This window comes from Seriola dumerili, unplaced genomic scaffold (assembly GCF_002260705.1).
Source record: "Seriola dumerili isolate Sdu_G_001 unplaced genomic scaffold, Sdu_1.0 BDQW01000025.1, whole genome shotgun sequence".
Taxonomy (NCBI): Eukaryota; Metazoa; Chordata; class Actinopteri; order Carangiformes; family Carangidae; genus Seriola; species Seriola dumerili.
Window position 1 is genome coordinate 15,280,634 of NW_019174280.1, and position 26,281 is coordinate 15,306,914.

Consider the following 26,281-nt stretch of genomic DNA (forward strand, 5'->3'; position numbering starts at 1 on the left):
CTTCTCCCCCCCGAGACATAGACAAGGATCCCTAGGCCAAATATTTGTACAATTTACAAACCATAAAACCTAAGTATTTGAAACTCCCCTCGAAAAAATAAATGTGTTTTGTCATCATTTGTGTGTTTGACCTTCACTCTTCAAATTTATGTGTGCGCAGTTTTCCCGCTCGCTTCCCGAGGGTTGAAAAGTTTCTCTGCGCTCACCTTAAATCCGAGTGTAAGACATGTACGTAGGAGCAGGATTTTTGTGACATCACATGCGCGGCTTTTTCAGTAAACCCACCGACATCTTGTGTTTAATAGTTCAACTCTGAAATGAACAATATTTACATCTGGATAGATTTAGAGAGGAAGTAAAACTTTTCAACTGGATTTTTTTGTGAGCGCTTTATAATATAGCCCACGATATACACTGTCATTTCCTTTCATGTGAATCAGGTACCAATAAAATACTGACCGGTTCCAACTGGTACTTAAATGTAGGAAGAAAACAAGACTAAGGGGGAAAACTTAGTAACACTGGTGTTAACAACCTTGTTCTTTTTGTGTAATTAGATAGAAAAAAGGGGAGAAAATCACTGCCTGTATTATAAGGTGTTACCAAAAAAAAAAAAACATATCAAACACAGATGATTATTCAAGGCGGACTATTTTTGTTCATTGTTGAATGGGATCTTTAAGTCCGCTCTAACCGTAGCAAACAGAATTCACCATGTTACCTCACAAGACCTTGTGTGATTCACTTAGTTGTTTGTTGACCTTTGTGACCCCATGCCTTGTGGCGTATAGAGTTCGCCTGGGTTTCCTCTTAACTGCTCTGGCTCCCTCCCACAGTCAAAAGACATGGAGTTCTCTAAATTTTCCCATAAATGTGAATGACTTTCAGCCTGTGTTGTATGTGATCTACACTGGCAAGCCATGAGAAATCATAAGGTTCAGAATGTCAGACAATGTAAAGCTGTGCGGTTTGGCTGGGAGTCAACTTACTGTGTGCCTCCATTCTTCTTTGCCTGCTTCCCTCTGTGTATATCAATGGAAATTTGGCTAAAATGGCCTCTCAGCTGCTGCTTGAAATGAGAGGAGGCAGTGAGATGAAGCTAGCAGTACCTGGTCCTGTGAACGTGTGTTCTGCCTGCATACTTGGCATCAGATCAAGGTGAATCTGGTATGAGTGAAGGAATGAGCTAAGGAAAGTGTGAGTGTGTGTATGTGTGTGTGTGTGTGTGTGTGCGCATTTGCAGCCCTCATTAGTAAACTCCAGCCCTGCGTTCACAGTATGAACACGCCACTCCTCCCCTTCCTTTCGCTCTCAGCCTCTCAACTAAATGAGGTTAATAAACTCAAGCGTTTACTACCATCACCAACACTATCCCTCCTCCCCTGCTTTCTCCTTCATCTCTCCCTCTCTACCTCCACCTCTCTCTGCACTCCTGAGCCAGCACTCCTCCACCTCCCTTCCACTCCTAAGCCTCCCTCCCTCTTTCATCTCAGCTGAAACGCTTTCTTCCTCTTTTCTTCACCTTTTTTTTATTGTCATTGTTGCAGGGCGAAAGCTCTGGGATTTCCTCCCTCTATTTCCCAGGACAGAGCTGCAATTACAGCTCAAGAGAGAAGAAGACCAGCTGTGCGGGGGAATTGGGACCGGTGTACTACTAGTAGGTGGACAAAAGATGAGGGCGCCGCTCAGAGGCACGGGAGTGAAACTGCTCATATTTCTACCACAATATTTCTTCCTCACATCAAAGCAGAAGCGTACTTTTGTAGTACCAGGCAGGGTCATCATGACCAAACAGCAATAACAACCCGTCATAGCGAATAATGTGCAATGTTATGACCTGGCTTGCATGTTCTGAGTATTAAATCACACACACACACACACACACACACACACTGGCTGTGGCACGAACAAGCAGTGATACCAAGGAAATGTGAAGAATGCATCAAATAGCCTTGGATGCGCTTATCTTGGACAGCATGTGGACAGGGACATCCTGAAAGAAGTAAATACTTAAAATATGATTGAAGAGAATGCATATGTGTAAAGGACAGATTCAGACAGCTGTGACATGTATACGTGCAGGAACGTTGTTTGGGCTTTGTAGAAACATTATGCAGCACTGTGTCGATACATAATGAGTTTGTGAGAGATTGTCTTTGAAACACGCTGTTGCTGTTGCTGTTGCTGTTGCTGTTGCTGTTGCTGTTTGATTTGGTTTTCCTTTCATCTTTGAGCATACAGAATGAATGATGTACAATCAGTTCTGGCAGTGTTATATAACTTACTTATTTTACTTTTTAATATTCCATCTTACCTGCTGTACAGTGCAGTTCATGTGGACAAATTTAAAATTGAAATAGTCCCTGTGATTATGTGACAGCTGACTGGATTACCTTCAAACAAAAGGTTTAAGAATTATTCTCACTTCAGGTCTGGTCACAGTGTTCCTCTGATCATATGACTAAGGGGCCACTCTGGCTTGCTATTTATCAAGGCCCGAGCTGTTGAACCCTTCTCTGTTTTTACTTCTCCAGCCCACACAGCAGTAATGGTGCAAGTGATCGTGTCCTGAAACAGATTACCATCCATCCAGTCCATCCTGTAAAGACACCACCAGTGATAAAGGTTAAGGGTGATATTACATATCTTTGTTTCTGTCAACAAACCCAGTGAAAAGACCCAAAACACTCATCTCATTCCTACAACAGCTGGTCACTGTAGCTTTCAGTACAAACAGGAGTAAATAGTGCATTTGTTGCGGACTATTTTCAGATGTGGATTAATACACATTTGGTGCGCTAGTGAGTATTTCTGGCAGTGGGAGGCTGTATATGGGATTAATTCAAAATAAAACTACAGCGCCCATGTTCATGGTTATAAAGGACCATGTCATCCCGTGCAACAGAGTGGCCCACTATTGTTCTTTTAATAGTTTCTGAATTGAGGTCAATGCCAGAGGAATAACCTATATCACCTTTTGGCAACACAATAATACTTTGTCTTTTCGTGGGAGTTGTTTACAAAAAAGAAAAAACATGAAATATCACCAGTCTTCACAAGTATAGTCAAATTTCTTTAAGTTTATCTTAAAGAAGTGAAACTAATTTTATAAAAGGCATCAATACTTTTTTTTTTTTCCAATCTTTCTCTCAAAAGTCCCCCATCTTTGTGGAAGTGCAATACTAAGGGTCAAGTTATGCTCAAAAAGAACTAGTTTATGCAACCTGTTGACCGATACAGCTTAAATATGGGGATAACAGTGCGCAGTCATAGTGTTGCACTCAATGGGTGAGCTTGAGAGAGAAGTTCCTGGTTCTGTTCTCTACTCTGCACAGCTGGCCAATCACCACACGAAATTGGCGTGAATGCCGGATTTGTCGTTTTCAGAACCCCCATCTCCTGGCTTCAGAAAGGGTTTGTGGGGGCTGTTCAACCACCTGACAATCATTTCTGATGAAGCATCTTAAATTTCGGAAATAGTCTTCTAAGTGATGCCAGGCCTGCCCTGTACAGTCATCCTCGCTCAGTTGACATTAATGGAAATGTACTGAAATCATTGTCAGACATGTGCCATTTGATGGACACTTTTATCTGTACATTTTTAAGATGCCTGGCCCCAACTGGAAATGAACCCTTGACCCTGGCAGCGCTGCCAGGCCCACTCCACACAGGATCCCATTATTAAAATGACTGTGATATCTGCCTTTTCAACTACAGGCATCAGCTGCTTGCGATGTAATGTTTCCTAACAGCTGTCGCACTGTCAGGTTGTCTGTGTGAGTGTGTAACAAAGAGAGAGTGATGGCAGCAGGAGTCCCTGTCGGGCCCATGGGACAGTCGGAGAGGAGCAGACGGTCGTGTCTTTTCACTGGAAACATATGGTGAAACTCAAGTGTGTAATTTACCAAGGACTACGGGTGGCCCCCGAGTAGCGCGTTCACACATGCGCAAGCGCACATGTACACACACACACACACACACACACACACACACACACACAGTGACAGGGTGTAATTTACCTGGGGCCTATGGGTGGCCCGGTATCCCGTTGCACTTGTCATACACACACTGACAGCTCAAACACAGTTCACACTCCCTGGCAGAGACAGAGAGAGTGAAACTAATTTCCCCAGGCCTGCAGACAGGAGAGTAAGAAATCACACAATGACAGAGATGTTAGAGATCCACACTCCACACAGAGAGTGAAGCAGCGTTTAGTGTATTGGCCCAGTGGAAGACCTCACCCCCAAAATCTCAACCTGTGGGAGTTGCTGTACACCCTGTATCACTTCCTCTCCAATATATCAGCCTGGCTCCTTTTCAAAGCCGGTGATACCCCCCTCCTCTTAGAGAGAGAGATGAAGGTCATGGGAGCACCAGCGAAGGGGAGGAAGACAGATGAGGAGTGTGTCCCTCCCTACATTCCTGCGCTGACCTTCATAGTAGTGTGGCACTGTAGCCATCATCGGCCCACCATGCTTTACAGTTGGTTGTTATTGAGGGGTGGGATTATGGGCTCCTAGAACCTGCATGCCCCTCCCTGATTCCCCGGCAACCGTGAATGGAGCGTATCTAGTTTCACATGAGGATTGACAGACAGGCTGTCCCAGACGTTTACAGTTGGCACTGTTTGAGGTGTCTGTCTGTGAAATGCTGATATGATAGCCTGTCTGTGAGTTTGTGTGTGTGTGCGCGCATGTGTGTGCGCGCATGTGTGTGTGTGTGTGTCTGGAAGCAAGAGAGAGACCTGGTGTTTGATCTTCTTTCCCAGCCAAGGGGCTTTAACTTCACTCCAGGTGCAGCGAAGTCAACCTGAGGGCATGGGAGGTACATACAGTGGAGATCACAACCATGAAGTACTTAACAAACACACACACACACAGAGACACACAGACACACAGACAGAGGCAGGAAGTTTCCGTAAAGCAATAACCCTGACTAACTTTGTGGTTTAAACGGGTTTACCAGTTCAGTGGTGTCACCGTGGAATGCTTCTAAAGACTCGGCAACGTGCTGTAGGATAAACATTTCTATTGCCGCCTCCGCATGCGAACATCAATCAGTCCCGAACAGAAATACTAGCGAGTGAAAAATGAAAAGGTGAAAGGGCCAGCTGGTTCAGTGGGCAGTGTAATGACAATGTGCAGGACAGGCTCTCAGTCTACTGTACACAGAAGCAGCTGGAGTTGGTTTTTCGTTGCTGCAGGTCAGGTCTGATTGGGCAGAGAGTAAATTAGGTGGAAAGTCAACAATGGGACTAAAAGTACTGTATGTAACACCAGACTGATGGAGTGGGTCAACAGGTGCAGAAGATTTGGCAAAAAATAATCAGACAGCCATTAGCTCCACCCAATAAACCTGACAATTGCTGTGTACTGGCATTAAAAGCTTTCCTCCACTCCATGGCCTTAAATGTAACTGGAATAATCACTCTCTTTACTCCACCGTATCTCCACACAGGGAATCTGTGTGGTCCGTAATGAGCTCAGTAAACATCTGCTACTCCTGTATTAGAGACCATTTTCTCCACATCTCATCCTGTAATATGGAGAAATTAGAGTGCAGGGGCTCATTCAGCGTGTTTATACACACACACACACATTCACAGAGAGCAGACATAACATAAGGAGTCCAAGTGTTTTTATACTACCCAACTGACGCTCTAACATACCATCTTAACACCACAATTTTCCATCCACAACAGTAAAACACTACCGGGTGTCCTTGGTCCTTTTTTTTTTTCTTTTTTTTTCTTAAAGTGCAGGGTACTAGGGCCTGTTCCAAAAAGCAGATTTATTGATTTATTTAGAAATTTTTACTTGGTTAAACCTAGAAGCCCCTTAAATCTAGAACATGAACTGATAGAAAAAGACAAGTTTTAAACATTAAAACTCAGTTAACCTGCTTTTGGATAACAGGCCTCTCATCACTTGTTTTGCTGAAATAATACGTCTCTGTTTATTCAGCGTGGCAGGAATTTCCCTCAAAACACTGTAACAGACAACACAACAAAGGATGTTATGCAACTGCTGATGGCTGCAATATATATAGAGAAATAGCGCCATCTAGTGTCAGGACGCCAGCCAAAAAAGCAAGTCAAGAGAACATAATGCAATTCCATAGTTGGGAGGTTTAACATCGTTTATTATAGAAACCACTTAATATCTGCAAAATGTCGTATGTCACACCTAAGGCTGGGAACTAATGAAAGAACTCATACTGTACAGCAGACTGATGGATAAGACAAAACGAAGAAGGCATGACTCCTTAGAATACAATACCCATTTCAATATTGGCCCCTCCTTATATACACTTGTATGGCTGTGGTTAACATCTGGATGAACTTCCTGCAGAGTGAACTTCCACATCCATGCAAATCTCCAGACTCCAGTCTTTTCCCATTCTTGTGTTGACGGTTAAACTGAAGAATCTTTGCGCATCACTTTAGGAGGCTCTTCCTCACTTTCTCATCTCCTGCTTGACCTCACTGAGGATCTCCTCCTCCAGTTTGGATGTGTCGTACTCCTTCAGCATGTCGTACTCCTGCCAAGGCTGTGCCCACTTCTGGGCGTGCTCCATCTGCTCAGGGCTCAGGTCGAAGCGGATGCCCTGGATGTTGAACCTGGGTCGTTCCCAGCGTTTTGACCATGGCTTTGGGCGCATCCTTACTTTGATCTGGTAAATGGACAGAGATGCTCGATCATTTTACATTGCAACATTCTTTATTTTCTTCACATTAAATCTACTTTTATTCCTTAAAAAAAAAAATCTGTTAGGCATTGTTTTCTAAAGTAACTGGAGCAAGGCACTAACACTGTAATGGTTAGGGTTTAAGCACAAGTGATACTGCATGGCTTTTTAGATTAAAGAATAAAAATACATTTACATAAAAGCCTATATTTTACATCACTAATATTAGTAATTAAAATAATCAAAATAGAATTTACAGTAATTTAGGAAGCCTAATTTAAACCAGCTCTTTTCTTTGTAAATATATTATCAGGGTTGATCTTGAAGCTGTCGCACCTTGTTGACAGGAACCTCTCCAGTAGAGGAGTAGGGCACAGGATTCATGTCCGGGTCCACAGTGCTGTACTCGGGCAGAGCATCTCTCAGATACATCAGGTTATCATCCAGCCTTTTTTCCAGCTTCAGCACCTCAATATTCTGGATACGAGGACTATACATCTCATAGCAAATCTCCACACCTGCGCCACACAGATAGTTACATCTTTAAAACAGGTATTTTACCTGAAGGACACCTCATTCACTTCTTACATGTAAAGAAACTCTAGATGGGGAAAGTGAATGAACAAGCCTTTCCTCTTCCGTAATCAAGCTACCACTGAAAACTAAAGTAGAGATATTCTTAGTTTCCATTCTCAGTTAAATAATTGTATTTGTATTAATACTTCTGCCAATAGTATGTTCCTTAGTTTTTCAGTAATGATGTTATCTACCAGCCCTTCCTGCATCTAAACCTCACCTTGATTTTCGATGATGTTCCTTAGGACAAATGTGGCGCCCAGCCCCTTTCCACCCCTCTGGATACAAATTCCAACAAAGCGGTTGGTTTTACCACTGGCATTAGGATCAGCCATGGTCACTGACAGGATACTCCCTGGAAATTATCAACAATAGCACAATTTAAATTATGATATAAAGTTTAATCTTTATACATACAGTATTTGTAAGAGCACTATTTCTATTTTTTTTAGTAAATATTAACTCAAACGGAGGTTAGACTATACCAATATGGGCAGGCAACAACTATGATAATGTGGCCTCTTCTTTAACACCATGTTAGTAGCAGTACTTACAATTATAGTCTCAGATATTCTACCTAAGGCTACAGAGTGGGGTGCAGTATTTAAACTTGGAGGAGGTGGAAGCATGAATTATGTTCCCTGGGTGAAAGAATTCAAACTGTTTGGGTTATCTTCTTTCCCTCACCTTGCTGTGGGAAGATACCTGACCATTTTGTTTCTTACCTACGTAGAATTCAGGGATATTGAGCACTTTCCTCCTGCGGATCATGTCTTTCCTTTCAATGGAAAACTTTAAAGGGTCTGTTCTTTGTCGCGGAGGGATGAACTCTGGGCTCAGAAACCTGGGAGGCAGAGACGACCGGGACAACACATTACAAACCTTACTTCACCCAGCCTGTAACGGCGGTACTTTTCTGTTTTTACAAAGAAACATCATACTTTCGCTGAGACGCCGGGGTTTGTGTTTTATCTACGATGACAGGTTTAGATGGAGGAGTGAATTTGGATGGCTCGTTGTTATTCCCCGATGCAGGACGGCACAGGGACGTGCACAAAAACCCTGAAAACAACAAGATACCATTTTATAGACATACATCGCACACATTTGTACAGATAAGGTAAGCCTGTGTTGATCACTATAAGGTTGAGAAACGATAGCTTGCAGTCTATCGTTAGCTTCTTAGCACACATAGCGGATGTACATTAGAAGTTCTACACCTTTTTGCAGCATGCCATCAAACTGTAAAGTATAATGGGGATAAGGGGAGTTTGTTCAGTTTACTTACGTTCATTTTGGAGCTGGAGGTTTCGTAAAAACCTCAGGGAAAAGATACACTTGTCGAGCCCTTTGACGCAGGCTGCCATGTCTGACCTTCTGTTGTCGCGTGTGAGCTTGTACGGAAGCCGAGCAGAGCAAACGTATTTCAAACGCGATTTGTCCGAATCTGTAGTTTAACGAGTTGTCCACAAGATGGCGCAACTGTTCCATCGGTGGTTCTAGGCATAGACTAAAAGGTTCTAGGTAATCTTATTTGGTCCTATGTCAAGTTCACAACTGTGAGAATACAACATGCTTACACACAAATTAAATTAGATTTAGAAAAAAATCAATCAAATTGTATATTCGACTTATTAAGAAACCAATATAACAGCCATTGCCAACCTACCTGATTTACACTTGATTATGGACTGTAATTGCCTTCACCATGATGCATGCTTTTAATTAATAAGCAAAGGGCAGAGCAGAGCCACTGCTTTTATGAGTTAATGATGATGATGATGATGATGATTATGATGATGGATGATAAAAAAATGTTTATGTTGTTAAAACAATTAATTTAATTTAATTTATTTTTTATATGTGTAATATTGATCCTCAAAGGAATACATGTGAGATGAGATAAATGAAGTGAAAAAAAGTAGCCTCTGAAAATAGTGTTATAGAAGTATAATGTAGAATAACAGGAAGATACTCAAGTACACATACATCAAATGTGTAGCCTACTTAAATAGCTACATCGCTTGATTACATTGATTCCAGCACTGAGATTCATTGGGTTAAACCAAAACGGTCTGTGTTACACTAAAGCATATCATTTCCTAGAGGTCAGAGACGGCACACAAAGGCCTCCTGGTATGTTATAAATTCATTTCAGTGAGATATTTTGCCCCTGCGCGCGCGCGCGTGTGTGTGTGACAGGGAACTGAACTTTTGAGACCATGCAGGGGAGCGTCGGTCCTACAGGTGGGCTGCCTCCACAGCACAACATAACACGCAGTTACAAATGCACTGAGCGAGAGAGAGAGAGAGAGAGAGCGAGAGAGAGAGAGAGAGAGAGAGAGCGAGAGAGAGAGAGAGCGCGGTTCACGGCTGCAGCCCAGAGGAACCTCGATCCCAGTGTCACAGCAGTGTGGTGGGAGGATGAGGGGGAAGACCAGAGACAAGATGGGACCGCACATCTCCTGCATGCGACGCAGAAGCTGAAACTCAACTCAACTCAACTCAACTCAATGCTGCAGCAGCTGTTGTTTCTGTTGGACTTTCTAAATGCTACGGAGAGACTCAAAAACTCTGAGGCTTCAAGGATGTTCTTCTCAGATGGGACTCTCTCAGCCGTCAGTAATGCGCTCCTGTTGGGAATAACGTGTCTGACCGTCCTCTGCGACTTCACCAAGGGCTCCTCAGACTTTTCAGGTTGGGAATAATGATGATGTGTTCACGTTTTTGTTGACAGAAAGCAACGTAAACATGTTTTCCTGGCAGTCAACAGCATGCTCAGCACTTGTTTAATTCTGACGTAAGTTATCTGCGCTTATGCTTCTTTCCATTGAACGCTTGAGGAATATAGGCTTCTATTCGCGCCCTATAGGAGGTGAAATACAAGCAGGATAAGTCATTACGCATGCTTTAAAACTGTTGAGCACGAATCCCCCCACCCCACCCCCCTAAACAACTATAAGCAGTGATTTCAAACTTGTCCTCTCAGGACGACCCGTGCCTCTGGCGTGCTGCAGCATGCACACTCAAATGTTTGCTTCATAAACCGACCCAACGCAACTTAAACATGCGGAAAAGACCCGCATTGCGCTTATCTTTGGGCCAATTCTGACACAGTTTGCCGAGAGTGACCCACATAGGCCACTTCAAACGACAGGTCCCCCCCCCCCCCCCTTTACTAAAGCCATCTTGCTATAGGGATTCAGGGCATGGTTTATCACTTCAGCATAGCTCTGCAACACATATCCCCATTGATGCAACTGAGATAAATGGGATAGTGTGGTTAATGTGTTACTCGATGGGAACTATTGTCTGGACCAAGCGCTGTCCTTTGCTACAGATTTACAGCACGGAGAAGAAAGCCAATGCCGCCTTTTATGATTTTTATGCGCTTCATATTCAATCAGTTGGAAACGTAAAGTCAATACAAGGCTGGGACCTGCCAATTACTTGAGGTTTATGTGCACTCCGGTGTGACGGAATCTGCAGGCTTTTATGTCTTCCAAGAAAGGCCGTGCATATTACTAAACTAATGAGTTATTCTGTGTTGCATTATAGACTATTGCGCTGTGCTGAGCCCAAGGCAAGCCTGCAGGTTTTGTTTACAGTGCCATAAAACAGGAAGGGAGCTTTGTGTCGGTGTTAATTGGCCTCTAATGGGTCTAATGGTTGGAAACGAGCAGACTAAAACACTGTGGGGGAAAAAGGTGCTAAAGAGCAGATGTATGTAACATGCCCTCTGTGTATGTGACTGTGTGTGCATGTGTCCATGTTGCTGCCTAATGAGCTGCTTAAGATTATGGTGTAGTGAAGGCTGTTAACAAGGTTTCATTTCTGTAATTGCCATGCTCTGGTGAGTGGTTGTTGGTTATGCCATAAATAATACAACCAAGTAGCTCAAATGGTGGTTAATTAAGCAAGAAAGGAAAAACCATAAGACCATCTGATTCCAGATTTCCGCTGCCTGGAGCAGGTTTGCCAATACCCCCGGCTTAGGCATGATTCTGCAAATATTGTGCCATAGGGAGAAGTTAATTTGTTGAAATTTCCACTTTGGTTCGGCATTTCTTTGCCCTGAAACTTTCTCTCTGGACTTCCCAGTGGTCCCTTCACTCCCTAAGGTGAAGCGGAGGAAACACTGCTGTCATGTTGGGTTCTTCCTTTGGACCTAATATCAGTTTTATCTATAAGCCCTGCAGGGACACCGATGTCAAGCCCCCAGATGCAATTTTGTTTGCTCATCAGAGACACTGCTCTGTGCAATGCTGACCAAGCATCCCTGTGAATGAAATGAGAATGGGGACTTCCTCAGAATACCTGCAGGACAAAGAAATCCTTCAGTCTTCACATTCTTGACCAGCTGGAGTCTCCCTGGAGACTGAGAGGAGCTCTTTGATTGACAGGTGCTGCCAGGTTTGCAGGGTGACAGAAGTGGTAGGTTCAGATCTAACATCTGTCACTCAGACCTCTATCAGTTGAATTAGTGATGGCGGACAAGCTGGTCACATCAATGGACCTCAGTCACTATGGCGAATTAACCCAGTGGAGCCAACTGTTTGACCTCCAAAGGAATATCTATGGCAGCAAAAGTTGATTTGACTTGATCACGGCCCATTTTTGGTTCATCTGTGTCAATCTATGTGTTTTGCATTTGGATCATTTGTCAACAACTGGGAGTAATGGCAGTTTCGTGTTTCGTCAGCGGCTTTCAGCTCGCTGCTGAAATGGAAACAAACTATGTTGGAGGGTAATTTAATTCTGTCTCTCTCCCTGTTATCATCCTCTATTATACAGCTGCCTGAACGGCTAATTAGAGGTGAGGAGTGAGCCAAGCAACACTTAAGAGCCCCTAGGCTAACAGAGGTAGCAAGGAAGCTAATTAATGCTCTTTATCTTACAAGTTTTTAGCACTTTTCTAAACTGAAAATTGAAAAGAACTGAATATACAACCTTATTGTTTGCTCTCCTTACTGCTTGTGCTTAGATTTACTCATGCGAGGAGCTCTCGGTTTGTAACATAACTGTTCTTAATTGGTCATCTAGCCATCCAAAGCAAACCATTCATTATACCAGAATGTCATGCTTCTTCACCTCTTTGTTCAAATATGGATCCTCCTGCGGCACATATACATACACTGCACAGCATCACATTTTTTTTTAAACATGGAAAAACGGAGGTGAAACGATTAGTTGATTAATTTAAATGTATTGGCAGGAAAATAAATTTGCAACAATCAATGTCATTTTATATGCAGCAGTACTGAGCTCCTCAGTTGTGGGGATGTGCTGCTTTTCTTTGTCTTCAGTGATAGGAAACTGAGGGTCTGTGGGTTGTTGACTGTAGGTTGAACAACAAAAGCAATTTGAAAGAATCACCCTGTTTTCTGAAATTTTACCCACCAAAGGATGAATCAAGAAAATAATCTTCAGATTAATCAATAATGAAAAAAATTGGTAGTTGTAACCTAACACTGAACTCATATCCAAGACTATAAATCTGATTTGTTTTAATGTCTCTCTGCTCGTCCGTCCTGTTGCATGCTGTCACCAGCTGACATATAGAACAGATTATCATTTTCGTTAACACATGTGGTAGCTGTGCAGGGACAGGGGAGTGATGCATGCTGGTCTGTTTAGAGAAAGGTCGAAACAATAAGAGAAAATCAAGCATTTTCTGCAGCTGACTGAGAGTTACTTCATACAGAAGCATCTCAAACAAAACACTGACGCCTGGTGTGTTTCTTTTCTTTTCAACCGTAGAACATTTTAGAACCACTGCACTGATATCCCGCACATGTTCAGTTGTTGTTGTGTATGAACTCAAACTCAAAGCAGTTGTTACCAGGCAAACTCTATGACCCTGCCATAGGGCTACAGTGAAGCAACGTTCCTCCTCTTTCTCCGTCATAAAACCCTGCAGGCAAAACCCTATTTAACCCCAGTGAATGGGATGTGAGGCTGTTGAGGGGCTAAGGGGTCAACTGAGGTCAACCCATAGTAACTGCGAGTGTGTGGTTAGGGGGAGTTATCATCCATCTTACTCTTTGTTCCCCGCTGTCGAACCTCATCACACATGTTGACCACAATCGGGAAAGGTAGAAAGAAAGTCAACAGCTTTTCTTTAGGTCATGAATTTGAAGTCAGTTCAAAAGAAGATGAGAAGATGTTTGGATAACGTTGCAGTGCGGCTCTACGGTTAGCCCTGTAATAACTGATCACATGTTTGAATGTGCGATTGATTTCATTCGATCAGTATTGATGTTTAGCATTTAGAGCTGCGCCAGTAAGTTTTGAACATTTTAAACAACTTTAATTCATATTGCAGTTTGATCAAGTGCAGTTCAAGCAGTTTGCATAGACTTTAAAATTTTAAGTAAATCTATTTGGTCCCTAAAGATGGATCAGTAATGGTGATGATTGTACATCTCAAAGCACTGACTGAAGGTGACATGTCCTCCTCTCAGCTAATGATACTGTAGTTTTCTTGAATTACATTTGGAAAGGCAAACCCCAGGTTTAGGTTTGTGTTAACCTACTAGGAAAAAGTATTAATCAGATTAATCTGTCACTCACTGACAAAAAATGAACCAGCAGATATTTCAATTAGGGCTACAACTGGCAATTATTTTCACCATCGGTTAAGCTGTCGATTATTTTCTTTGTTAATAGATTCATTGTGTGGTTTACAAAAAAGGAAATAGTGAAAAAAAAAAAACATAATGTTCGAAAGCCCAATCTGACGCCATGAAATGTCCTGCTTTATTCAATAAATAGTCTCAACCCAAATGATATTCAACACCAATTCTTTACATTTGTAAAGCTGGAATTGTTTCAGCTCTAATTTGATAACTGATGAACTATAGCAAACTGAACATGTTTAAGTTTCAGACTGTTGGTGGGACAAAAAAAAAAGTGTGAAAATGTCACTTTGAGCTCTTGAAAATTGTGATATTCTTTACTAATTTCTGATGTTTACAGACTCAACAATTACCCAATTAATGGAAAAGTAATCATCAGATGAATTGAGAATGAAAATAATAATTAACTGTCTCCATACAAACAAGGTATGAATAAAATACGTTTAGTAGCCATTTGATGTGGTGATGTAAAAATGACTGGGAGAGCTTGATCCCGCCGAGGGGACAGATCAGCTGATTGCCTCTCTATGAGCATGACACTGCAGCCAACACATACACAGACACACAAATCCACCTCTGCTGTTACCGAGTGTGCAAGTCCTGGATTAGGCTACCCCTAACTGCCTGCCCCCACACTCACATACACACAGACACACCCCTCCGCCTATCACTGAGCGCCACTCGAGGCCCCTCAAATCTTAATCCGCTCTGATTTTTGAGTGGCCCTGGATAAGGGCAGCACACCGAACCCCATGCTCTCCCCTCTCGGTCCCTTCCCTTCCCCCACACGTCAGCTCCCCTGCTTCTTTCCTCACCACCGCTACCACTGCTTCTCCTCCCCGCCTCCTTGCTGCCTCTGCTCCTCCCTTGGGTTCGCCTGATCACTATTTGTGTGTCTGCGTGAGCGCCAGGTGAGCTCTGTCTAAACAAATCCTGCCTCCCACTTGTTTTGTCTACTGCGGTGGAGGCAGGCGGCTCGGCGGACAGCGAGGGCCCGGGATAAGGCTGCTTTTCTCTTGAACTGAATAGCGTGGGGGGGGGGGGGGGTTCCTTCTCTTCAAAGAATAGTTTCTGTGAATGAGGTTGCCAAAGGAATGAACTGTCATGGGTTTTGATTCATTGCTTGATGTTATCAAAACATAAAGAGCTGTTGGGTGTCAAGCAGGGAGCTTACAACATTACAGTTTAGGTTTTAACCAAAATCCCTTCTTGATTTCATCATTTAAATCCACCTGAGCGAAGAGAGAAGACATGTTGCAGAAGGATATGGTTCAGGTTTTTTTTTTTTTTGCATTTTATCAAATCTGAATGTGTTTCTGAATCCGCTTATTGAATCCAAATCCCTTTGAATCCCTTTCACCTTTGCCTTCATGAAATATCCCAAAACAAAAGTTGTAGAGGACTTCATTTTTAAGGTCCACAACACAAAACCTTTGTACATCGCTCTTTACTAACAAACAAGATACAGTAAATAAGAAATCTGCGAGTGTGAAATCAATTGATTCGGGTGTTTCACCAACTGGGAGCTGGATCGGAAATAGAAGCAGTCATCAGAAACCAGAGGTCATTTAACCCCAGAGGTAACTGAGACGGAGGCTTGCGCTCCACACTACAGCACAGTGTTCACTTAGCATGCTAAGGATTTATTGCCGGCATTTGAAACATCATATCCAGCCATTAAGCTGTGTGTGTGTTGTGTGACATGTAGCATTAATAGGTGAGGTGATGCTGGTCATAAATAGCAGTGTAAATACCCATCTTAAAAGTTTGGTTCCGACAAGACTTGTGGGAAAGAAAGGAAGGCAGACAGAAAGGAAAATGTGAAACTGAAGAGCCTTTGGGTGCAGGCAGCTCTGAGATGTAATGTACATAACTTAGGGATGCATATGCATTTATGGCACAGTGGATTGTGTGTGTGTGATTCCTTTTGTTGTGGTGGTGTTGGGTGGTGTGTGTGTGTGTGTGTGTGTGTGTGTGTGTGTGTGTAATTTAAGGTGGAAGTCTGGTCTGGCACAACATGATAGCGATGAAAGACAAGACCTGCTGTGTAAGTCGCTCCACCTGGATACAATAAGCACGTAAACAAACACGCACATAAAGCAGAGTCTGACATCATGTTGGGGAACAACAAAGTGGTGTTGGCGATGACAGATGGGTGTTTACAACAGGAAACAACTCTTCCCCACCGCTCAATTTAAGTACCGTGTGAGGAAATTAAATGATCCCACATCACCCCGCAACAAACTGGGGGGGGGGGCTTTTAAGTCATAGCTTCACCATGGAGTGATTGAAAAGTGAATCGTCGAGATGGCGTTCTAAAAATAAATCACGGTTCTTACCTGTGTTTTTACTAGAACCACGATGCGCTGACGGAAATCCCCCCAATAAAAGGACAAAGCATTGAATACAAAAGCGTTGACATGATTAATGTGAATATGTGTTCAAAGCAGACGTCGTCTTAAAGGCGTCGTCTTTGTGTCAACTGAGTCAAGTCCTGGCTTATAGGCCATATTAATGTGCACCAATCAACATCGGTTTTTGTTTCATTGCCAAAATATGTGTGGGGAGACAGCACATCCTGACTGAGGTAATACTTGTGAAATGATTTGGCTGCTGCTGGGACAATACTTCACTAAATGAAGTCCCAGTATGCTGGAAAGGCCTTGGTACCGCACGAAGAATAGAAACATGTTTTGGGATCAGTTAAGGTTTTGTCTGTAAGCTTTTCCACTGCGTTATACTGTATGTCAATGAAAAGCACTTCCTCTGTGCTCTCCCACTCAGCTGTTGTTATTTCTGTGCAAAGGGAGTATCACTTTTAAATCTGACACTAGTTACAGTTTCACTGTATAAGTGTTGTTGTTGCTCAGTGTTGGCTATCTGCTGTTGATTATTTATAGCCCTTTACCACACAGTACTGGCTCAACTCCACTCCACTACTACTACTCACCTTTTTTCGTTTTTTTCCATTGGGCAAATGTTGTGGATAGTACCTGGCACTTATCACCTCTGCTGAGGTTCCAGGTGACCTGAGGCGTTACCATAAGGTGACATGAAAATCCAGCAGACTACTGATTGGTCGTAGAGGGTCGTTACTGCTGCGTCATCATTCTACGAGACGGGATGTTCAGGAATAAACCCGCCAAGGTTCGGAATGAAATAGCCAAGCGACTGTACACCGCTCACTGTAGCCTGTTACATTTCTGTTAGTTATTGTACTGTACCTCTAGTATGGCAATTTGCAAAACCACGCCGTGGTAAGCCGAGTGGGTGCTGACCTTTCTCCCTTCGATGTCTCCCATTGTTCATGTGTGTGTGTGTTGCGTTAAGGGTGACGTCACGATAGCTTGTGCAACGTCGCATTGAGGGGGTTACTGTCTGCAGTGGAAAAGAGGAGTACCTGGTACCTAAAGCGAGAAGAGCCGAGTTGAGTTCAGTCGGTGCCTTGCGGTGGAAAAAACGCTAATCAAGTGCTTTCACACCTGGTTGGGTTTAATGAACCGTGGTGCTAGTGTGAAAGTTGTCAGCCAAACACTGGTGTGGACCAAACAACCAATCTGAGGAGTTGCTTGTGCGTTGCTTGTGTCCTCCTCTGCGTGTGAGTGAAACACAGCGACCTCACAGTAACTACCCCCTCCCATAATTTTAACCTTTTTATGTCATTATTTCCCAACATGTGGTCGACTTACAGTCTAATCATAAATAGTGCTCATAGTCAGTTATTTCTGTAGGCTCATAAAGCGACGATGATGCAGGATGACAAGTCGCCGAGTCCGACTGCGTAACTAAATGTTTAAGGCTGTTGGTTCATTTGGCGGGAGTCAGTGTGAACACGAACCAGACCAGAACAAAAAGGCAACAATGGTCTGAGTCACATAAACCAAACTACGGGTGTGAATACAGCCTTAGTTTCTCAGTTATACACTGTGCTTTAATGGAGTGTTATCAGTGCGTCGGCCATGGTCTGACATTGGCTACTATACCTGCTATAACTATAATTCGAGCGAGAGTAGGTGTCACCTTTTGAAACAGTGTCTGTCTCGTGTCTGAGTTTGGGGTGAAACTCATAAATTAAACTCAGACTGCATTAAATTACCAACATAGGCTGAGAATGAGGCCTAACTACCAGCTGTGAGATGGGCTGAATCAAATCTTATAATCAGCAGAAAAGCCAGCCTTTAATACCATAATCATTATTTTGCATAGAATTCTGTCAGTCTCTAAAACCACCCAAACAGCCCAATCAGATGTCGAGCTGGATGGTTCTATAGTAATAACTGTTATTGGGGGAGGGGGGGGGGTCTAATTCCTAAACCGTTTATCTGTAAAGACGTATATGTAGACATTGCAGGTGTGTGTTTGCACTTGCCCTCTCTTCGCGTCGGGGGAGGGGAGGTGTAAGAAACCCCAAAGAAAACACAGTGAAAATGTGTGAAGAAGATTCTTCAGTGACACCCCGGTGTTGCCTCATGCAGCTGCAGTTCACGAGCTGCTCTCTGTCTCTGTTGCGGCAACAATTGTGTAATTAATTAGGAATGCATGCTCATTTGTCACCTTAAACACAGACTGCTGCAGTATTTTCCAGAGAAAGCCGTGTTGTCTTTGTGAGCGGAGAGCTGGAGGAGAATCAGATAAGTAGCGATACCTGCTGCTGCAGGTACGGAGGCTTGCACCATCCAGTTTAAGGATGAAACTGAGCTGTAGATAAACAGGGACAAGTGTTGAGAAAAGAGACCGGTGGGTGCTGTATGCACTGACAATTATCTCATCATGTCCACCCCACTTATGTGCTGGCTGTAGAATTATGCTCTCAATAAACCCCCATATCACAACACACATGCACACAGCGCACACACCTTTTTCTGCTCTTGCATCTTGGAGAATGTCAACCATGCTTTGATGCCCCTCCTCCTCCTCCCTCCTTCTCTCTCTTTTTTTTCTGTCTGTCTCTTCCTGGGAACTGATTTATGTTTGGTTTAGGAGTCTACATGTCCGCCTTCCTTTTTTTTTAATTTTTATTCTTCCTCCATCCCTCAGTCCTCTCCTCTGTCTTTACCTCATGTTTTCTTCAGTGTAAGAGAGAGAAAGAACATTTTTGAACACCATTAGTTTTTATGGTTTGATTAAACCCCTAGAGGGAAAGAGAGAGAGAGAGAGAGGGAAAGAGATGGAGAGGTAGAGAGGTGGGGCGCAGAAGGGCCAGTCTGAACAAGGAGGCATTGTGTAGCCCCCCAACTGTGAGGGACTGACAGTCTGCATTACAGCACGCTACAGCAGCCTGCTCCCCAAAGCACTGCTAATCTGTTGCTTACTGGCCCCTCTGGCTAGCTCAGGTAAGGGGGGAGGGAGTGAGAGAGAGGGGGAGAGAGATTGTCCCTTGTTTTTTCCCTGTACATGCCAGAATAATTTCAACCGGGTAAATTTAGATTGCATTTGTTCCATTCGCAGCATAGCATGGTCATAAAAATAACAATCTTGGTAAGACCTACCACTAGATTTATCTTGATAATAAAATAATGTAATAATTGGCTCTCTTCTAAAATGGTTGTCAGTTTAAATACTTAAAGATCTCGGGCCTTGGCTATAGTCAATTTATAGATGAACATAAAGCAGTAAGCATACGCACAGTGTCCACAAGAGGAAAGTACCAAAGCTGACTTCATTGTATAAATGGAGGCTGTAGAGTGAGAATGCAAAAACTTCTACCCCAGTGACTTGGAAGCAAAAAAAACAAAAAACAAAAAACAATCTGTCCGTGAAACTCTGAATGACTAGAGCAAGGTAAGCTTTCAGGTTTAGTCCGGTCATTCCTGCAGGTCGGTCTGGGTTTGTTGTAAAAGGAAAGGGATCTCCCTGCTAAGTCCCATTGGACATGCTGCAGATGGCTTTTCACTCCCTCAGCTCCTCAGGAGTTGTTCTATTGCTTGTTTTCACACAACAGTCCCCCAGATAAGCTTGTTAATTCCCCCAAAAAGCTCAGCCTCTCAGTGCCCACCCACTCCAACCTTTTTTTTTTTTTTTTTTTTTTTAAAGAAAATACCTCTCTTTCCTTCGCAGAGCATGCTTGCTGTTATTGCATTAAAACAGTTTTTTTTTTAGCGGTGCTGTGTAGGCTTTGACAAAATTAGAGTAGTGCGGAAGGTGGTGGAGCGGGTGGGAGGCTGCTGGATCACAGACAGGAAGCAGCCAGGGTGTAATGAAAGGAGTTGCAAAGTGATGAGAGTTATTCTGAGTGTGCGGGGCATGTTAATTGTCAAATTTATTTTCTGCATAGACACTGTGAGCAGACTGGCAGTTGGATGGGGAGTTTTTCCTTCCTTTTCCATCAACTCAATCTGACTCTTCAACCATTTTATTATAAATGGTCAGTTCCTTGACATGTCACTAACTGAACTGCACAACAGCAGAGAAATCATTCCCTCGCTGACCTCTCTTTCAAAAGCTCACTTCTCTAAGCCTTAGGCTACCACTGCCACACCCAACAATCACTTCTATCCAAATCCACTGTGGTGAGAGTGACCAAAGGAGGATACATCTGTCGTTCACTTTGTGACAATAAAGCTCACACACTGATACATCTGTCTGGTGTCTGCTGGACTGTGGTTAGTAATGGGGCGGTCTGGCTGCCACCCAACTCTCCCAGGCCATAAAAGTGACTATTAAAATGACAGATCTCTCTTCCTCTGGTCCTTTCTCCCCATCCGTTCATGTCTATCTTTCTGTCACGCACTTTCTCTGTGTGTGTGTGTGTGTGTGTTGTGTGTGCGCGCGGGAGGGTGTTCCCGGAGCCTCTCTGGCCCCCTCTCTCTTGTCACCACCGCCAAACCCATCCACTATCCCACCAATGATAAGAAACACACAACACACATGCTCAGAGACTCAGTAAAAGCGTCCCCTCGCCTCGCGCCCTTTGACCCCAGGGGTCGTAAGGAGAGGCACGTGCGAACAGAGGTCATGGGAGGGCTTGGGTGGGACCAGTGTTTGGTTTTCGGGGGTTCCCTGGGGGGAGTCTTAGCGGCCACTGTCCAACCATGAGGTCACGTCCACGCTGGCAGATGTTTTATACAGAGTCGCCCCCTGAGGACGAGCTTAGACAACTGACCCACAGGTGGACGTTCCCCTCACTCTCTGTAGGTGTTAGTTAACGCCGATAACCTGAAATACAAATCCTGGACTTTGTTGACTTGATGTGACTGTCAGCCTAAGCTTCTTTTGTGGTTTTATTTAAGCTAGACCGTTTAGAGTGGATTTGCTCTCTTGGTTTGGTGTGGTTGCGAACAAGCCAGAAGAGCTGTTGTGTTCATGTTCTCCTCCGGAGCATGAATTCCTCGTCCCGCCTGATGTCTGTCTGACTTAGCATGTGACATCCCTCCAGTTCTTTCTATTTAATCCCTTTGTCTTGTCTTGTTTGCCTGGTGGAAACAACTAAAGTAAACATTGTGTTATCATTTGATCAAGTACAACTTCAACGCACAAACCCAGTGTTTGAAGTTTGAAGTATCCTGGAGCTAGAATTCACCATCATCAATCATCGATTATAGCTTTATATTAATCATATAATAATTTTACATTCTACTGCACTGAAACTGATTAGTAGGCTCATGGTGACCCAACGCCTTACTAAAACACTATATGCTGTTTTTTTTGATTCACGTGTCACCCATTTATTGTGATACCCGGTGCTATCCTTACAGATATCCTAACGGGTATCCTTACAGATATTCCAGCATCAAACCCCTTGTCACCTCCCCTGATTTCCTCTCCTGTTGGTGTATCGAAAAGTATTTTGAAGGTTTCAGCTTTTTGAAACTCTTCGGCCATAACACAGACAGCCCTTTAAAAGCCTGCGAGACTGATGCTATTTGACACGTACGTCATGGTGTGAACAAATAAATAAGCTGTGTTCAGGAAAGCTGGGGGTTGGGTTTGGGTGCAGAAGTTTGTTGTTCATGTTGAGTATGTTGAATTTGCCTTTGCGTGCCACTGTAGGTCTGTGTGAGAGTCTATGTCTGCCTGCATGTGTGTGTGTGTGTGTGTTTGTGTGTGTAGGTGTTAGAAAGATAAGCCATCTCAGGGAGGAGGAAAGGACCAGGCAAGCAGAGTGTTTGTGTTTGTGTCTCCGGTTTTAATGACTTCAGCTGCTCAAGCTCAGGTCTCTGTCTGTTGGGGGGGGGGGTGACTTAGCAACTCACTGCCATTGAAATCAAGGAGACGAATCATCACCTGGGGATATCGGTACACAACTGTGAGGCAAGCCCATGTGGTGATTTAAAAAGAACTGAACATGTCAGCACACACTCATCTTCTGTCTCTGGATTCCAAACCACATAACAGCAGAACATCAATGAACCAAATCTCGACATGAATGAATGAATGTCATGCTTTTAAATCTCAATATCTCCACCTGTTAGTCACTCTATTTACTCTGCCTCTGATCTCCTCTATCATGTTGTTTTCCCCTCTCCTCGGGTTCTTCCTTCATTTCTACCACACTCTTCCCTTTTCCATTCGCTGTTGTTTGATCAGTCCTAAGTGAAGTCTGAAATCAGAGTGAAGCACATGCTGGGTCTATCTCCTGTGGGGAAAGAGGTGGATCCTCTGAGATGGGATTTAAAGTTGTGTTTCTTAGGTCGTTTTAGTGAGAAGTCAAAGAGCAAAACCAATGCTGCTGTTAAATCCAGGGGGCCAACCTCATGTGAATAAGCCTCCTCAGCTGACACCCCCCCCCACCCACTCATTCAGTAACTGTGTGTACAGTATGTGTCTGTTAACATGTTCAGTAAGTATGCAAGGACGTCTGCACTTTCAGCCATCACGTGGTGCCCATTATTAATGTAAATACAAACCTGCCCCTGCTCCTTGTACACAATTTGCCACTCTGACTATAGCTCACCAGTCTACCACTGATTCAAAATCACAAAAGAGCATGTTATAATTGGCATCTTGAGCAGTTTGTATATCATCTTTATACAGACCGTGTGAAGGTTTTCAAGACTGTATGTCCTGTAATATACAATAGAAAGGTTGAACCCTCTCAAAACATATTTAAAAATGTAAACATTAAAGGTGCTATTTGTACATTTTGCTATTGCTACCCAGCCAGCGTTAGCATTAACAGCTGTTCACTAACCAGTCTAGAAGAAACGTTGGGGGTTCAAACTTCATTCCTTTACTCTCCAATAGCTGTCTCCAGCAGTGGGAAAGCAACCCTTTTGTTTTCTACATTCACATTTTTCTTCTACTGAAGTTAGCATTCTAGCCAGCTAGCTACGAGTCACTGTAGCGTCCAGTTTGCCATGAAGAAGTAGCGCTGCTCAGAGGACATACATAACCTCTTGTATTGTAAATGCAACAATGGCTGAAGTTCTTAGCAAGACTATGTAGCAATAGCAAAACAAATAGCTCCTTTAACCATTCAGGACTAAGGACAGAGAAGAACATGTATAAGATAATACCTAAATATTCTTAGGTGTTGTTTTTTAAGAGTTTAACAATCAAACATTCAGCTATTTTCCATAATCAGAACAGGGTTGTGGTTTGATTAGATTTTGATTGACAATGACCAAACAAGCCACAGACACATTCGGTTCAAATGTTGAACCACCTCAGTGGTGGCCCAAGCCCTGCCCCCATCAAAACAATGAGAAAACACCGTCACCCTACTCTCAAATGACTTTCATTGGAAGAACCAGAACTGTTCCAGAAGAAAATGTTTAATTTATGTAGGACCCCATTGTTGTGTATCTTTAGAAGCTGATTGAGAAAACAGGTTGTCAGGGCCTTTAAGGTATTTTCAGTACACTTTGTACTAGTGTCAGATCTCATTAGTGCATCAAATATTTGCAAGTTCTGTCCCAAAATGCCAAGCTGCTGCATGTGTGTTTAGATTCATGCACATAATCTTCAATGCGTTCACTCAACACGAACTGCAGCACTTTCAGAACTTCCATTGAGCTGCACATTTTACAGTACTTGAGTAGTCTGAAAGGTAATCCCTCTGTCACTTATGTCAAATTTAACTGCTTAGGCTGTAGCAAAATATCTCTATGCTCTTTTTCTGGCCCATGATGGAATTACCAAGAAAGTAGGCTAATCCAAAACGTGACTATGGCACCAAGACTAATGTATTGTAAGCAGAGGAATGCAGTGTATTTTAGGAATGTGTTTTTTTTTTTTTTTTTTTTTTTAGCCCCAAATCTTAATGGCTTTCGCAGTGAGGATTGTACTTGGCTTGTTTACAGCAGCATTAGCTTGTAGCTTTCCTTTGACATATTGTCCATTGTGTAGCAGTGTGTCCTTTGTGGCATCTATGTGAACTTGTGTTTTTTTTTTTTGTTTTTCTTCACATGTTGGAGGTCTCATTTAATGTCAGCACACCTCATCAACCTGGCCCATTCAGCTCGTGTATCATACGTTCGGCTAAAGCTAAGGTCTGAAGAGGTGAATTCAGAGTTTTGACCACATATAATTTAGAACCAGTGGTTGTTTTATCTACATGCCATGCCGTGCTCCGGGCCCTTGTGCCGCCTCTGTGGTCTGCGGTGAAAAGTAATTACAACAGGGCCTAAAGCCACCACGCTCTGGCCTTTAGACCTCTGCCGCCACATCCTGTAAGCAACGGCTTCGCTTTTTAAAAGATCTCTCTTCTTCTCTCCATACCGCTCTTTTTCTCATGACCAGTAGACTGCCACTTTTTCCCTCTCATCCACCTGAAACCATCACCCTCTTTTCAGAATTTGAATCAACACTTGATTATTCAACAGATGTCCTTTTGGATCCAGTATGTCTTTATCTACCACTTTCTTTCTCCATCACTCATCTTCTGCGTTTCATCGTCCTGTTCCTCCCCTCCTCATCGTCACCAGCCTTCTCTTGAGTGCTGCCAGAGCGCGGCCTGCGTCTTTTGAGGGAAACCTCTGCTTTTTCCCACTAATCACCACTTAAAGGGGAATTCCTTCTCCAGCAGCAGGCCTGCAGCTCTGCATCTTTGAACATTTGATGGTTTGATGGCTATAATTTGCTTAAAATAACACCAATAAAGTCATAAAACTGTAAATGCCTAAATACCTAATGTACCAAGATGAAACACGATACAGCCTTTGATTTTGTACCTTTCAAGAACCTCTTGGCCACTTAGTTTCCACAGAACACATTTTGAGGTGTTGTTACAGATATATCTTTATTATACATGCATGATCTTTTTTAAAGAGATTGCAGTTCATACAGCCTGTTGATTATCTCTAAACTACAGTGTAAACAGGCACTTTGTTGGCATTAAGATAAGCTATAATCTTCTAATATTCAGCAATATTGTAAATTCTTACCCAACGCTAGAGGCTTTGCAAACATTACCCGACAACCAACATAAAAGTTAAAGGAGTAAGCAGCTGAATAATAAGCAGCATTAAGCCTGCAGTATTATAACACAGTCAGTAATACATCATGCTGCAGTGCATTGTTCATTCTCCAGCCCAGGCCAATAGGAGGAGGCGGCATCTTTCAAAAGCAGGGGGAAAGCCCTGAGCATGAGTAACAGACAGAGTCTCTACCTGAACTGCCTCTCTGGAGTCTCCACTCTCCCGTCGCCTCCTCCCACCCGCCCCTCAGCTCATGTCAGGAATACCTGTCATGCTCATTCTCAGTCGACACTGAACACCTCAGCTTAGTGGACCGTGAGGAGAATTAGTTATAGAGCTTCCTCCCAGTCCTGACCTGAAAGGAGAGGCAGGTAGGATTCCAGCAGGAGGAGAACACCTTATATAAGTTTTTCCTAGTAATGAATGAATATGTTTCCACACTGGTATGTGACCTGCACCAGGTTGTGACTAATCAGTGGTTCCCAGGGAGTAAATCCCTCTCCAACAGGCTTCTTTCAGTGTCATGTTGACACAACACAGTGGCCCATCACTAATCTCCTGACCCTCTCCATCACTGGGTCCGACTTCAGGGTCCTCACATGACCAAAAATGAGGAGATAATAATAACAAGGGCCTCTGATTTCTACCTTTACATATGGCTGAAAGATTGCGATTAAAGCTGAAACGTGGACGTTCTCGCCCCACTGACAACTTAAGTGGCATCATATGACAAAATCCCACCTGTGTCGGGATGATAGATCCAAAAGGCAGGTGCAGGTTCCTGCGTCTATGTTTATAACAAATCCCTATGCTGCTTGTGCAGAGATTAAATGGACCTTTCAATCGCGTTCACGACAAGAGTGACCTGTGTGTACACGAACGGCATCACGACCGCAACCTCCTGTCTTTTAATGACCGAATAAACAAACCGGCAGACATAATAGTGCAGCGCTTTTGTCAAGGGAAAGGGCAGAGAGCTAGTTAAGGAAGGAGTCTGGCCCCACATGAAAAGAAACAGGG

The 26,281-nt window shown here is 43.3% G+C and overlaps 2 protein-coding genes across 2 annotated transcripts in view; one reads left to right on the forward strand and one right to left on the reverse strand.

The window, feature by feature from the left end:
• Nucleotides 1-6,127: 6,127 nt before the first annotated feature.
• Nucleotides 6,128-8,650, reverse strand: mrpl19 (mitochondrial ribosomal protein L19). Its single transcript, XM_022737793.1, has 6 exons — nt 8,555-8,650; nt 8,208-8,328; nt 7,992-8,110; nt 7,487-7,621; nt 7,027-7,208; nt 6,128-6,675 (listed from the first exon to the last, which is right to left on the reverse strand). Exons 1-6 carry the CDS (start codon nt 8,631-8,633, stop codon nt 6,460-6,462), a joined length of 852 nt encoding a protein of 283 aa, XP_022593514.1. The 5' UTR covers nt 8,634-8,650; the 3' UTR covers nt 6,128-6,459.
• Nucleotides 8,651-9,713: 1,063 nt separating this feature from the next.
• LOC111237497 (protein eva-1 homolog C-like) overlaps nt 9,714-26,281 on the forward strand; it is an 80,914-nt gene continuing 64,346 nt past the window's right edge. The window contains exon 1 of the mRNA XM_022766621.1: nt 9,714-9,963. Within this exon, the coding sequence (XP_022622342.1) occupies nt 9,780-9,963 (184 nt within the window). The 5' untranslated portion in view covers nt 9,714-9,779. The remainder of the gene's footprint in view (nt 9,964-26,281) is intronic.